The sequence below is a fragment of the Symphodus melops genome (assembly GCF_947650265.1).
Source record: "Symphodus melops genome assembly, chromosome: 12".
Lineage (NCBI taxonomy): Eukaryota > Metazoa > Chordata > Actinopteri > Labriformes > Labridae > Symphodus > Symphodus melops.
Genome location: NC_136702.1, coordinates 21300817 through 21315982, shown reverse-complemented (window position 1 = coordinate 21315982; position 15166 = coordinate 21300817). Strand labels below are relative to the sequence as shown.

Below are 15166 nucleotides of genomic sequence, written 5' to 3'. Positions count from 1 at the left end.
TCTTAAGTCTTGGCTACCACAGCAACATAGATTATTATTCTAAATCATTGTGTACTAAAGCTCAGTCACACATTTTGAATTACAGAGCTGCACATAGTGAGGGCTTACAATAAATGGATCATAGATAAGGTCATAAAGGATCATAAAGTAGCTCGCTGTACTTAGGTAATGCCTGTGATATGCAGCGATAAGTGAGTCAAACTACTATGTATAATAAGAAATCTAGCGCTCATAGTTACAAAACAGAAATTAATATTACTGCTGTTCCTCTCAGCTTTCACTGAGTATTTTCATACCAAGTAAAGCTCTGGTACATAGACTAGTCTCCAGCACAGGCAAAGTTAGCGACTAGAAATATATAATAAGAGCACATTGGAGTCTAAGCATCTACTGTACAGCCAGATATCACATAAAGGATGTTGGAGACCAAAACTCCGAAGCATTACTAAAAGTGTGCTTTCTGCTTCAGCCGGGTGTTTAAATGGACATTTGTTTGCTAACACGTTTCCACTAAGTGTAATTGGTGATGAAAAAAAAAAGTTATTTAACAGCTCAGTTCTGTGAAACCAGTAGTGGTCATATTTTTCTCCATTTTGGAACATGTCCAAGTATGCACCTGCCTGCAAGATGCCAAGCACAGCCTCCTGCACGCAGAAAGTACTATTTGCAAGATACTACAAACCTCCTGCCCTAGACGGGAACTAATGCTCTATTTTCTGTTTTAACAACTGCAAAATAATATCAAAAGACAGTCAAATGAAGACATTGCAGCACGTCAATCAAGATTTAGCTATTTAAACACAAGCACAATATTTTCAATATTAAATAAGAATCACTATTCATTTTCTAAACCTATCTCAGCACAACATTTTAGTTTTAATCCAGTGACTATAGACACCACTTTATTTTGAGTCCTATTGCCTGTAAATCAAAGTTTTTTAGATAACACAGCATAGCACATCTGGTTACTATCTGGTTACTTTTCAATGAATTGAAATTCCTATAGCACCGGTTTGATTCTCAGCTGTTCCAGAGGCTGAAAGGAGCACATCTGTGGAAGCAGGCAGTTTGATCAAACCTCAGTGTGAGATCTCAGACCCCAGAGGCCAGACCTGCTTGTGTGAGGAGGGGGTTAAACCATTTCCAAAATCAGGAATAAACATTGATTCTGAAGGAATAAAGAGGACAAGAGTTGAGGGATCGACCATGTCTTCTTGCTCTGGAGTGTACAGTTGTAAAACTGATGAAACAGAATTCAACGATGTGGAGGTGAAAGGTGATATGCTTTTTCTTAGAAAGATGTAATCATTGTAGCTCCTTGTTCATCTTAGAGATCTGATCATCATATCTTCATAGCTCATTTCCCTTTAATTAACCATATTATAATCATTATTTAGAAGTTTCCATTTACATTCTGAACAATCATGGCCAGTGAAAAAAAATTAGCATGAAATCTGACAAGTCTGTTTTTCCCCAACACACCAACAGGTACTGCATTGCTTCAGTGTACTGCCTCAATGTTTTGCTTTAAAAACAGATTAACAGCCACCTACACTCATTATAACATCTATGAAAAACGATTGCAAGGCTGTTCTAAGCTCTGACACACCTGACCTTGCAGCTACTGCATGTACAAGCAAAAACAACACGAGCTACTTTCAAGCAAAGACTTACTGTCTTTGTGGTATCTTCTCTGCAGCACCGCCGGTGACATTTGCTGAAATCTCAGAGGAGGACCTGTTCAAGAGTGTCGTGGAACAGGAAGAGCTTGTTCTGTCTTGTGAAGTATCTCGGGCTGATGCTGTCGTCCAGTGGTACAAAGACGGAATCGAGATGCAACAAAGCAATAACGTAGCCATCAAAGCCGAAGGCACCCAATGGAATCTCACAATCCATCAAGCCCAATTGTCTGATACAGGCACCTACTCTTGTCGTGCAGGTGACAATGTTTTACTGTTCAAGGTGAATGTACGAGGTAAGATGCAAACATCCAAAAGTTTTAACTGACCTAAGTTAAAATGTGAAAAATCCATCAAAATAATAGTTCAATATCATCTATTCTTCATTCATAGAACCTCCAGTCACCATCATTTATCCGAAGGAGGACGTCCACCTTGACCGTCATGTCCCGGAGGAAATTATTCTGAGCTGTGAATTGTCTCGTCAAAACGGTGCAGTCAGCTGGTACAAAGATGGTCAAAAGCTGCAAGAGAGCGAGAACATAAAACTCAAGGTTGAAGGCCCTTATCGACGTCTGAAGATTATTTCAAGTGGAGTTGAGGATTCAGGGGAGTACGTCTGTGATACAGCCGACGATTCAATCTTCTTTCATCTGACAATTACAGGTACGCCTTCATACAATACTAAAAACGTACATTTGAGAATCGTAAGAAAAACAACAATGAATTGATTTTCTTATTAAAGGTTTCATGCTTAAAAAACAAAAGATGTGCAAAATGTTTATAGCCAGTCTTGAAGGTTGGTTGAAGGGGGAAAGTGTAGGAAAATCCCCAGTCGATAGAGACTTTCTCTTTAATTTCAAACATAGTCATATCTGGGATCTTTCTTTATAAACTATTGACAGGGACATTGCAATCTCAGACCTATGAAGAGTTGACAACTCATTCCTTCATTCATTTTCTACCGCTTATCCGGGGCCGGGTCGCGGGGGTTGACAACTCTTACTACCACAATTGTATCCTTACTCATACGCAAGAGGGATTAGGAAATAAATAAATCAGACTTTGCCAAAGCTTTTTGGGTTTCATCCTGATGATAATGTGTCTGTCCAGAACCTCCCGTGCGCATTGTGTCCCCAAGTCAGTCCCAAATGGAGCTGTGCCAGCAGACCTCTGAGAGGATGGTACTGAGCTGCGAGATCTCCCGGCCTAATGCAGTGGTGCGCTGGTATCGAGACGGACTTGAAGTTGAGGAGAATGACAACCTAATTCTCGAGGTGGATGGTGTCTACAGAAGACTTATAATACCTGAAACGACCGTCAAAGATTCAGCCGAATATGTCTGTGATACAGCAGATGACTCCATGACTTTCTTTGTCAACATAGCAGGTGAAGAAAGCTTAGGAGGAAAATACGTCATCTTTGTCTTTGTTTAGCTGATTTTAACAAAATCGCTTCTTATGCAGAGCCTCCTGTCCGCTTTGTACGTCCGAGGAAGATGGCAAGTAGAGTGGAGAAAGTGGCTGGGGAGACTCTGGTTCTAGACTGTGAAGTCTCCAGATCAAATGCAGAGGTCAGCTGGAAGAAGAATGGGGAAGAAGTTGAGGACTCCAGAAATATAACCATCCTTGAGGACGGAGTCACCCGTCAATTAACCATTCACTCCCTCATAGTTGAGGATGCTGGCCAATATGTCTGCGATGCAAAAGATGATGTGATGGATTTCCAAGTAAAAATAAAAGGTAGGTAATACTGCTATTTACTAAAGACATGATAAGGGATCTCAAAGTTCTGACAGATGACAAAGTTCAGAAAAAGAATTCTCCTATTGTGCAATCATGATCCTGATTGGAGCTATATCATTGAATCAAATGTTTATGCTCTCTACCATACAGTTTGCTTGAAAAGACTTTACTTACCAATTCAAAAGATAAACACTTCTGGACAGATGATAAAAAGAAGAAAAATATTTTTACTCAACAGAATTTCTGTTTTTTTCTTTTCTGTTCATTTTCAGAGTTGCCTGTAAAAATTGTTGGCAAAACCGATGCAAAAACAGAAAAGCAGTTCTTAGTGTCAGATGACATTATTCTTGTATGTGAACTATCAAGATCCAATGCCTCTGTCAGCTGGTTCAAAGATAATCAATTAATTGATGACACTGAACGATACTGTAGCGAGGAGCAAGGCGTTTTCCGATCACTGGTTGTCCTTAATGCTGGACTGGAAGACTCGGGAGAGTACATCTGTGATGCAAAGGATGATAAGATGGTCTTCTATATCACTGTTAAAGGTGATCAAATGATTGAGCAATGCATTTGTTTTCTGTGCCTCCTTTATTAAGGAGGAAAATAATGCAATGTCTTGTACGTGCAGAGCCTGCTGTGCAGATTATCGGAAACTCAGGCAACCCAGAGCATCACATTCTGGTGGCAGGAGATGACCTCACTCTGGAGTGCGAGGTGTCTCGGCCCAGCGCCACTGTTCAGTGGTTATGGAATGGCGAGATACTGAAACCAGACACCCGAATAAAAATTGAAAGCCACGATGTTGTGAGGAAACTAATTCTCTCTGGACTTCAGCCCTCAGATTCTGGAAAATATATCTGTGATGCCATAGATGACAAACTGACAACAATTGTGGAGGTCCAGGGTAAGAGCACAATGGCATCTCACAAATATCCAATTTGATTCACTAAATGTTTCAACATAAAAGTCTCTCTGTGTCCTCAGAGCTCCCCGTCAAGTTTGTGAATAAAAATGCAAACAGTAAAATCTCAGCTTACGAGAATGAGAGTGTCACACTGTGTGCCGATGTGAGCCGTGAAAGAGCTAATGTCCGGTGGCTGAAGGATGGCCAACTGTTGAACGAGGACAACATTCACATCTCCAGTGAGGGTATTACCCACAAGCTCACCATTAATCCCCTGCAGCTGTCAGATTCTGGAGAATATGTCTGTGACGTCAATACAGATGAGATGTATTTCAGTCTTTTAGTAAAAGGTGAGAACTTAATACTGCTAAAGTAAAGGTCACCTCTATTTACATTTTTTATAACTGTGAGTTGTACAGTTATTATATCTGGAATTATATTTATTTCTTCCACTCAGAAATGCCAGTGAAATTCATCAAACCTTTGGAGAACAAATTGACTTTGAAAGGCAGTAGCCTTATATTACGTTGTGAGATCAACAAGCCCAAAGGAGACGTCCAGTGGCTAAAAGACGGCCAAGAGATCCCACCCAGCCGTCGGCACACCATAAGGGCACAAGCTCGAGAGCGAAGCTTTACGATCCACCACATACAGGAGGAAGATGCAGGAGAATATGCATGTGAATCCACAGATGACAGGACCTCAGCCACCGTCACTGTAGAAAGTAAGTCCATTTCAATCAGCAAACTTTAAGGCCTGTCAGAACTGAAAGAAAAATGAAAGTGAATCTAATTTAGATGAATGCTTTGCCTTCAGCTCCCCGCGTTGTTGAGTTTATAGCGGAGCTGCGTAACACCACTGTCCGTGAAGGGGAAGATGCAGTATTTAAGTGTGTGGTTTCACCAGAGGACACTCAGTTGGTGTGGCGCCTAAATGGCAAGCAAGTAGCTGTGAATGAGCGCACTCTCATTTCAAGCAATGGACTATGCCACATGCTCTGCATCCACAACTGCAGGGTTTCAGATAGCGCCAGAGTGACAGCTGATGTCGAGGGGTTGGTATCAGAGGCAGAACTCCAGGTTCAAGGTGAGTTGTGGCCCCCTGTGCACTCAAAAACATCATGGAAGTTTAAAGATTTAACACCCATTGACTGTTAAAGGCCTCATCTCTCTCGTAGTTATCCCTGTATGTTCACTTGTGAGCAATTGTTTTAAAAATAGTGGTGTGACGAGATGAGGAGACTTTGAATGGTTGTTTATCATAAGCACATATGGAGATAGAAATTGACCCTTAAGGTAAATTTACATTTTTGAAGAGGGGCTTTCAATGGTCAATGTTTGGCAGCTTCTCCTGTCAGGATTCCTCCAGTAACTGACACAGACTAGTGGCCCTGTGGTTTTGATGTATGACACAGCAGGGGGCAAGTCTCCTCAGACCGTTTAACTTGCTCAGTGTGTTGTACTTGCAGTGTCACTTTACTGATCTTCAAATACTTCAAACAATTTACATTTTTCAGTTATCTAGTAACTTGCTTAATTCGCTTTTAGAGCAACAGGTGTTGTTCACCAAGAAAATGGCGCCTCTTGTAGCTGAAGAGTACAGTGAGGCCACTCTAGAGGTGGAGGTGAGTGTGGATTCTGGCGAGGTGCAGTGGATGAGGCAAGGGGTGCTGATCCACCCTGGCGCCAAGTACACCCTGAAACACAGAGGCCGAATCCACAGCCTCCACATCCACACACTGGCCTCTTCTGACCGGGGCACCTACAGCTGTGAAACCCTCCATGACCGAACGCAAGCCCAGCTCACAGTGGAACGTGAGTGTGCACGTGTTCTCACTATGCCCCGTTGCTGTTTGTTTACCGGCGTTGCCGACAACTCCACCTCTTGCCGTTGCTTCTTCTTGTGAAGGCAAAGCTCAATTATCTGAGTAAGAGTAATTTGAGTGACTGGGGACCAAGGTGGCACTTGTACTGGAACATGATGGCGACCAACAGGTGATAGCCTTACAGCACAAGCAGCCTTTCAGAGCAGGGTTTCTGTGTTGACACAAGATGATTAAGTCCTTTGATTTCCAAAGTGAAATCCGAACAAACTTCCATGAGGAAATTATTGATTAATAACAAAATACCGGTTAAACAATTTACAAAGTGTAATTTTGTCAACAACCACCACTTGAGGGTCTCAAAATACCATGTACAGACTATAAAGTCGACATCTTGTAGTGATTAAGACATACTTATGCTTGTTTTTCTTGGTACAGGCTGCTTTATATTTCGTCGTCCAATGATCCACAGGCCAAGGCTTGAATTAAAGGCTGTTCTTTCAACACTAGTGTGGGTGGGAAGGGGACAGTCAGGACTTCAGGCTGCTGTTGGCACCTCCTATGAATTTGGATCTCCTCTCATTGCATCTAAATTTATACACTGGCCTTCAAAACTAAGGTTGTTGTCATCAGGTCTCCAAAATAAACACTCCTTTTTTTCCACAGGGAATGCTCGTCTGTGTTAGAATAAATGAAAAATGTTGGCAGTTTCAGATGTGGCTTTTGTGTAAAGCCCTATACTCGAATGACTAAAATATCCACTTGTCAATGTGTGCCAGCATGGATTGTTAAGCTGCAGACTGCTGTCTATCTATTCTGCAGTAGAGATTGGACACCATGTCTATCGGTGTTAGGGTGGAATGAGGATAATCTTTCAAACTTTGTTCAACTACTATTTGGTTTTCATTATATACCTGAAAGCATTAACACAGAAAGCACTCACAAAGCAGTTTTCTTAATGTAGCTAAATCTCTGAAATTTTCTTCACAGCTCGAAAAATCTCAATGAAGAGAGGGCTGACTGACATTAAAACCACCGAGAGAGAAACGGCGTCTTTTGAAGTGGAGCTGTCCCATCCAAATGTTCCAGGCACCTGGACAAGAAACGGAATCAAACTGAAGCCGACAAATCACTTCCGTATGAGTGCCAAAGGACCAGTCCACAGCCTCACCATCTCCAACCTTTCAGTAGAGGACACGGGCACTTTTATGTTCTGTGTAGAGAATTTGAAAACAACCGCGAGGCTTATTGTGAAGGGTAGGTTATTTTAAAAAAAGTAGATGTGGGGATATTTTGAAACACATGAAGCAGATCTGATTTCTAAGTTGTAGCAATGTGAAAAATGTCTGCTGCTGGGGCAAAGGCCCATAATGAAAATGATCTCCATTGTCTTTATTTTGTTTGACTTCTGTGACGTTGGTGTTATCTATCTATCTATCATGCAGACACACTAACCAGTAGAGGTAGTGATGAACCAGTGTCTGCTGTGTTCTGCAAGGTCAAATTGAAGATGTTGTTAATGAAGTCTGAGGACTTCAGGGCGATGTTGCCGTTTCTTGAAAAAAGGCTTCTTACCTGAACCATATAGTCCAACTCTGCACTGATCCTACCTGTAATGTTGTCTGACAGTTTTATGACAACAGAAGCCTGTCAGCGGCAACAACAAGCACTTGTTAAGGGAGGTACTTTTGTTTAGGCACAGTTGGCCTAAAAGATGAAGCCATGACTGCCAGATGATTTATATAACTTTTTGCATTGGTCAAAGTAATAAGATACAAGGTTAAAATTGGGTGTAGGTTTTCAAATCTGAGACCTCTTAAAAATTAACTCAAAAGTTACTTTAGGCAAATAACCACTTTTACTACTTAAAGGGATACTTCACCCATTTGCATGAAGCTGTGTATCATTAGAAACATGGTAGTAGTGTTGAATGGTCGTGAATCCAGCCCTCATTTTGCCCTGAGACGAGAAAAATGTGTTTTGCATGTGATGCAAAAAGCGTCATATTGCATCACATGAAGAAAACTTCCAGGCAAAAAATTCTCGTCTCAGGGCAAAATGAGGGCTGGATTCACGACCAATCAACACTACTACCATGTTTCTAATTATACAAAGCTTCATGCAAATGGGTGAAGTATCCCTTTAATGGTATAAAGCACATTAATGTATATTTTTTTGTATATATGTTTTTGGGGGTTTTTGCAGACGCTGTACAGTACAGAGCATTACCATAACAGACCAAATGCTAACCAATGGAGGCACCATAATAGACCACAGTGACGGCTTTGCTACTGTTGCCTTCATCCATTCTCACATTACAAACTGCCTAGCACGACCCATTGAAAAGCAGTAGCTCTGTTCAGTCTTTTCTGTCAGGTGTTAGTTTAACCTCCTGCTGTAAAATAATCCGCTCCATAGCGAGTCACTCAGTAAGCTTCATCCCTTTTGAGCTAGGGGTTGAAAAGCTGAGGACGACGATTGGATGAAACTGTCATCGCGATAAATTAGTAACAAACCTGAAAAGTTAGTAAATTATTTTTTAAGAGTGGTTGGCTAGCCTGACCCATATTTTATTCTTACTTTTACAGAGCCCCCAGTGACCGTCTTCAGAAAACTGGAAGACCAGAAATTCCCTGATGGGGCGATAATCTCCATCGAGTGTGAGCTTTCAAGACATAATGTCGATGTGAAATGGCTGAAGGCAAGTCTGGAATTACTGCTTTTCTGAAATAAAGTTATCAGTTTGCCATTAATTAAATTGCATCTCTGTTTTTTATTTGTTTGTTTGTTTTTTCAGAACGGGGTCGAGGTTAAGCCGGGCAAGGACCTGCGCATTTATGCAATGGGAAGGAAACGTTTTCTTCAGATCATGAAATGTAACATCAGTGATTCTGGAGTGTACACCTGCGATGCTGGAGATGTAACTACGTCCTGCACTGTGGAGGTCTATGGTAAAGTCTGCTGTCTAAATACTGTAAATTATACATGGTCTTCTACTTCTACAGTGTAGAATTGCTGGGGGAAAAAAAGAAGCAGTTGGGACTGTATCAAGAAAGCAAAAGGAGATGTGTAATTATTCTCTCTCTCTCTCTCTCTCTCTCTCTCTCTCTCTCTCTATCAAAAATATTGATGAGGCGGGACTAATTACATTTAACCACTCTTATTGGTACATTGACTTCAATAACCACACACCGACGTCTAAGCGGCTCAAGTTTGTGAATGAAATGTATGATTGTGAATGCTTTCTAATCAATACTACACTGAATGAACATGTTAGAGGGAGAAACTCTCAATTACATCAATACATGTCAAAAGGACTATAGTGGATGTTATAGCACAGACCTGTTCCTTTCTGCCCATTAATCAGATAACACTAGTCTTATAATTGTCAGGGGTATTGTGATTTTTGTTTCCTTTTTTGGCCATTTGAATTTGTGCCCGTGTAATGCAAAGCTGTTTACTTGGCAGAGCGTGAGCTACAGATCCTACATGGTCTTGAAGACCTGGCCATCCAGGAAGACCAGAATGCAGTGTTTGTCTGTGAGATCTCCGTGGAGGATGTGCCAGGAGAATGGTACAAAAACGGGGAGCGGATACAGCCCACCAGCACCATCAAGATCCGCCAGGAAGGTCGGCATCAAAACGTTCCTGCATGTCTGGGCTGTGAAACATGATCTCACTTTTACAACTATCCAGTGTATATACACTGACATGCAGTATGTGATAACTGTCATTTCAGGGACCAAACATTTTCTTCTCATGTGCAATGTGCGAGCAGAGGACTCAGGAGAGATCCAGTTTGTCGCCAGACAAGTTCAATCTGTCGCTCACCTGGAGGTGAAAGGTACGATTTCTACATCTGACACGGTGTTCATTCAGTATTTAAAAGGGTTGGCTTAAAATATAAGTTTTGTAGTCCTTACTCAATAAATTACACAAATTTTGAATTTGATCAGTACAGTTTATATTGTCCAGTATTGTTGCTTTATTTGCTGTCGGCAACTTGATTCTGTTTGTATTAATTAGGAGCCTTGAAGGGTTGAAAGTGTGTTGACTTCTGGAAACATTAACTCTTTTATCAAATACTCCATTTCAGAGCTCCCTGTCAACATAGTCAAACCTCTGCAGGATAAGACGGCCGTTGAGAAGACTCGGGTGCTCCTGGATTGTGCCGTGTCTAACCCGAGATGTAGCATCCGCTGGTACAAAGGCAGCAATGTCATCCTGCCATCCGAGCGCTTTGAGATCTGCAGTGAAGGCTGTTACCGCAAACTAATCATCCAGGAAGTGGCGCTGCATGATGAGGGCACATACAGCGTGCAGGTCGGAGAGCATTCATGCTCTGCAAAACTGTCCGTGGAGGGTAAGAGAGTTTGTGATCAATACGAGCTCTGTGTAGTTTACAGCCAAATATGATAAACAAGTGTATTGTACAATGTAATCAATGCGACGAAAAGTAAAGTCATTCGGCCCACAACACGACTCTAACAACATATCTCATGCTACACGAGCTGGAATTAGTCTGAGTGTGTTATTGCATTATTCTATAGCAAAATACTGGCTTCAGTGATGGGTGCCATGTTTTGAGTTGCAGTGCTTCAAACAAAAAAACTCACTCCCAGAGTGTAACAAGAGCAGCCTCTTAAATCTAAACTGGGAATGGAGGATAACATACATACCCTCCAAGCGCCACCTACTGGCGAGGCAAAGCAAACACATGTGATGTCTCTCTTTCAGATAACAACACATTTTTAACCTTAACATGAAAGTACTTTTTCTTTTTTTCAAGTTGCCTTTTGAAACATTCTCCTGTTGTTTGTTTCCGTGTTAGGAGGTTGAAGGGATAAGACAGAGCTACTGTTTAGTTTACAGCCACACTTTTTCTGCTGTTTAAAAAAAAAAGGTGTATTGTACAATAATATCAGTCCTGTAAAAACAAAAGGTAATCCACCACAGAATACGTATTCGATAACAAATCTAAAAGCTGTCTGAGCTGGAATTAGTTTGCATACAATTGTAATAAGTGGAAAGTTCTGTGATTGTTATTGGTATACAGGAAGTCATAAAATACAGGTATAGGCATGAGTGATGGACGCCATCTTTTGAGTTGCAATTTTACCTTTTTTTTTTTTTAACAACTCACTCCCAGAGTGTAATAAAAAGCAGCTATCTGTACTAAAGCTTACACAGTGAATGGAGGGTCCCATACATTGCATCTGAGCGCCATCTACTGGCAAAACAGAGTTCACACATGTCATTTCTCTTATTGGACGACACCGCATTTATATCCTTTATGATCACATTTTTCTGTTTAAAGATGCCATTTGCAACATGCTGGTTTAAATTGTGGCCTTAAATTCAATGTTACGGGGTTAAAGGGCTGAAACAGAGCCAATGAACACATGTTAATTTATTTATTATTGCAGACTATTCTCATGATTCACCTCTCTGAACACAAGACTGTCAAAATAACCATGTATGAAAAGTGACCAGAACAGAGCAAAAACAGGCAGACTAGACCCGTTGTTTTCTTTCAATACAAGTTTATGGTGCGTATGATTATTTTGAATAAATGCATTATATATATTATAAGTGTAGTGGATATATATATATATATATATATATATATATATATATATATATATATATATATATATATATATATACATACACACACACACACACACACACACACAGTATAACTGCATGTGTTATCCAGACAGGAATTACTCACCTGAAAATGCATACAGGTACAGGACTGAACATGAATAATTTCTATTAAAAACATTTTGACAGTGTGAAGTTATGCAGCCTTACCCCATGAGCCAGCTCCCTCTCTTACATGTTCGGCTCTCTGAAGTCCATTTCTCCTGGACTGCTGAAACGCTTCAAAACACAGGAGGACTATTTATTAACAGTCGTGATTGAACCTCATTACAGTCAAACTGTCTGCTGTTATTTACTAAATATTTAACACAGGAAATTATTTCAATGTCAGTTTAATAAACATCAGCTCACCAAGCCAAAACAAATACTACACATGATGATAAAGTAGGAACAGCAAAAAGCACAGCTTGATTGTATACATCTTTGGCTTTGGAAAAACAGCTGTCGCACTCCTTTAGATTTACGGTAAAGCAGATACACTGAATGTTGCTATAACATGTCCTCACGACTCTAGCTGCCTTGCAATTTTAAATGGATGCAGTTAACTTTAGCCGAAGAGCCAAACACACACACACACACACACACACACACACACACACACGACAGACCTCTCTTCCAGTCAGCTCCATGCAACTCGGTCTGACTCTTCACTTTCTTCCTCATAGTCTTTATTTGTCTTCATTATCAGACTCTAAGTTAGTGCTCCTCTGCCTTCAACCTTTCAACTTCGGAGCCAAACAAACCAGCATGTCGCAAAGTTAATTGGTCACCGTCATTACGTCCCTGTGACGTCAATACGTTTTTTGCAAAGCCAATTTCAATTGATTTATTTATTTATTTTATCAAACGCTATGACTATCACCAAATTACTGGTTGGAGGCGGGATTTAGGAGGACAGGCTCCGCCCCTTCATCTGCCTTGTAATAAATCCAGTCAAAAAGACACAAAAGGTGATTGAAAACACAAAAAAATCCCTTATGGATTTCAAATGACAGGATTAAAATTTACACCAACAAAGTAAACAATTTTATTAAAAAAGAAAAAACAATAAGGACGAAAACTTAATTGACTATCGTAGCCTGTTTATGGTAAGACCATGGGTATATATGCTTAGTTTTGTTCCAAATCAAACAGAAAGTAATTTCTCTTTTTCAGATAAATTCATCAAATCAGTATTTGTATTCCACCTGATAAAACCTGAACATGGGATCTTTTTTACACAGAGACATTGACATTTTTTTTTGCTTTTAGATTTCAGCATTTACAAACATAAACACATAAAAAAGATATGGGTGTTGTGTGGCTATCAAGAAAAGGCCTAACATTAAAACATAGACTATATCGTGAAGTGACCATTTCCTTTTGTCTGCTTATTCAGCCCAGTCCCTGCAGATGGTCCGAGAGCTGAAGGATGTGGAGGTCATGGCCCCGGATGAGGCCTGCTTTGAATGTGAGGTGTCAGTCGTAGTTCTCAAAGCCCCTGTGTGGAGTTTGAAAGGGGAGCCCTTACTGGCCAGCTCCCGGGTTAGCCTGGAGAAGATGGGCACGGTCCACAGGCTGACCCTCAGACAAACCTCCCCTGACATGAGTGGAGAAGTGGAGTTTACCTACGGGAAAGCAAATAGCCGAGCACAGCTTCGAATAGTTAGTAAGTAATAGAAGCCGCTCATTTTTTGTGATTTTCAAAGCTTTTCTTGACTTAACAGACATTGTCAGTGAAATATATAAACATAAACTCCATGTTGCTTTTATACACTGCCTGAAAATACACAGGAAGACAATGGGCAGGAACCTGCTTGAAAAAGAAACTTAAAACCATCAGGGACAGAATGATAATAAAATATAAATATAAATAAAATACAAAAGTTAATGTTTGGCATTTGTTAAGGCTGATTGTAATCTGTGTTGATCACATCTCTTTGAATGGGCAGGAAGCATTTTGGGCTTCTCCAGGGAAAAACCCTGGAGAATAAATATTTTTTATATTTTTTCTTATATTATGTTTTAAGGTGTCTTGACAGGCTCAGTTTACACAACAGAATCTTTTATCGATATGAAGCCATGCTACTTATACATTGACCTTAACTATTGTGAAGCATAAACCTCCCAAATACAAGCCATTTTGTACTTAATTATATCAATATAAAGGGTGTCTATCTGTTCTAACTGTACACAGCTGTGACACATCAGATGACAGGAAGAGATCCAGTAACTTGTAAAAAAAAAAAAAACACATTTGAGTGCCTTCTGTTCTCTCTGTGTTGTGATTGTTCAGTTACTGGGACAGTAAACTAAACATTCAGTCTCAATTACGTTTCGGAAAATTCATATTATCAATGTCACCAGTTTATTTCAAAAGAGGCCCAATGATTGCCCCCTTGATGTTCTCCCATTAATGTCATCTTCACTCTTATTCAGTTTATAATAAAACATTACATGAAATGTGTTGAGATGAATCTTTTACCATAAAATCAAAGCTCATGAAATCTTTTTTTTTTTCATGAACCTTGAACCTTGTATTATCTGTCACAGTAATGTTGATCCCATTACATAAATGAATTATGCTTAAATACGTTCAGGAAATGTAGCAGGAGAGCGCGGGGGATGGCATGCAGGGTGAGGTCAGATTTGAACCCATGGTTGCTGCTCTGAGGCCTATAACCTCCATACATGGGGCAGGACATAACCTCCAGGCTATCTGGTGTCCCAAATCTTAAGTTTTTGCAATGCATTCATACAGTTTAAAATCTTTTTTAAATATGCAGAATCATCTATTTTATTTGAGCAAACGCAATATAATTAGATTAAAATACGTGTAACATTGAGGTTTATCAGTTGGAGAAGCCCGTCTTTTTACAGCCTTAACACTGAATTTAAATGAACTAAACCACATCCAACCAATACCACCACCAAACCTCAAATTTATAAACGTGTCCATTCATAAATGAACCACTAGATGGAGATAAGGACTAAGCTTTGACTTTGCTTAGTTGGTCAAATCAGCATCCTGAAGTAGAGGACTGATACACTTTTTAAATGATGAGAGAAAATTGTGCTTTTATGTGATTCGTTTTAAATCTAAATCTATTCACCAAGAAAAGGTTTTAATTCAAAACAGAAAAAGTCAATAAATCCATCAAATATAACCAAAGAGATGCATAAATCCTTCAACCTAATTCTGAGTTGGCAACATGATGTGTTAAGTGTGTTGCATGACTTGGCACTGTACATGCAGCACATGGTAATAAACACAGTGAATGCTTTGGCTCCTGGTACGCTGCATTCTGTAAATATTATAAGGTGTTTATGATGTATGGAGGGATGTAGGTCAGGCATAACACAGAGC

At 40.1% G+C, this 15166-nt stretch overlaps 2 protein-coding genes across 12 annotated transcripts in view; one reads left to right on the top strand and one right to left on the bottom strand.

Moving 5' to 3' along the window:
• The window catches only part of LOC306833219 (uncharacterized protein), a gene marked incomplete at its 3' end in the record, with an annotated part of 33011 nt that extends 19753 nt beyond the window's left edge, over positions 1-13258 (bottom strand). For 2 of the 3 annotated variants that reach the window (XR_013780319.1, XM_079358343.1), the window contains exons 1-2: positions 13174-13258; positions 11971-12039 (exon numbers count right to left, since the gene is read on the bottom strand). Coding sequence is in view for 2 of the 3 variants with exons in the window: in XM_079358343.1 (XP_079214469.1) it covers positions 11971-11975 (5 nt within the window). Of the gene's footprint in view, positions 1-11970; positions 13146-13173 lie in introns of those variants that run through there. The other variant, XM_079358342.1, reaches the window with a different exon arrangement.
• Positions 1-15166, top strand: part of obsl1b (obscurin like cytoskeletal adaptor 1b) — a 33011-nt gene that overhangs the window by 15296 nt on the left and 2549 nt on the right. For 8 of the 9 annotated variants that reach the window (XM_079358330.1, XM_079358334.1, XM_079358338.1 and 5 more), the window contains 18 exons: positions 1025-1276; positions 1700-1975; positions 2073-2345; positions 2793-3068; positions 3146-3421; positions 3697-3972; positions 4056-4331; positions 4412-4681; positions 4789-5055; positions 5148-5417; positions 5879-6145; positions 7144-7410; positions 8742-8854; positions 8951-9104; positions 9622-9783; positions 9893-9997; positions 10250-10516; positions 13199-13468. In XM_079358330.1, coding sequence (XP_079214456.1) covers positions 1025-1276; positions 1700-1975; positions 2073-2345; positions 2793-3068; positions 3146-3421; positions 3697-3972; positions 4056-4331; positions 4412-4681; positions 4789-5055; positions 5148-5417; positions 5879-6145; positions 7144-7410; positions 8742-8854; positions 8951-9104; positions 9622-9783; positions 9893-9997; positions 10250-10516; positions 13199-13468 — 4317 coding nt within the window. The remainder of the gene's footprint in view (positions 1-1024; positions 1277-1699; positions 1976-2072; positions 2346-2792; positions 3069-3145; positions 3422-3696; positions 3973-4055; positions 4332-4411; positions 4682-4788; positions 5056-5147; positions 5418-5878; positions 6146-7143; positions 7411-8741; positions 8855-8950; positions 9105-9621; positions 9784-9892; positions 9998-10249; positions 10517-13198; positions 13469-15166) is intronic. The other variant, XM_079358333.1, reaches the window with a different exon arrangement.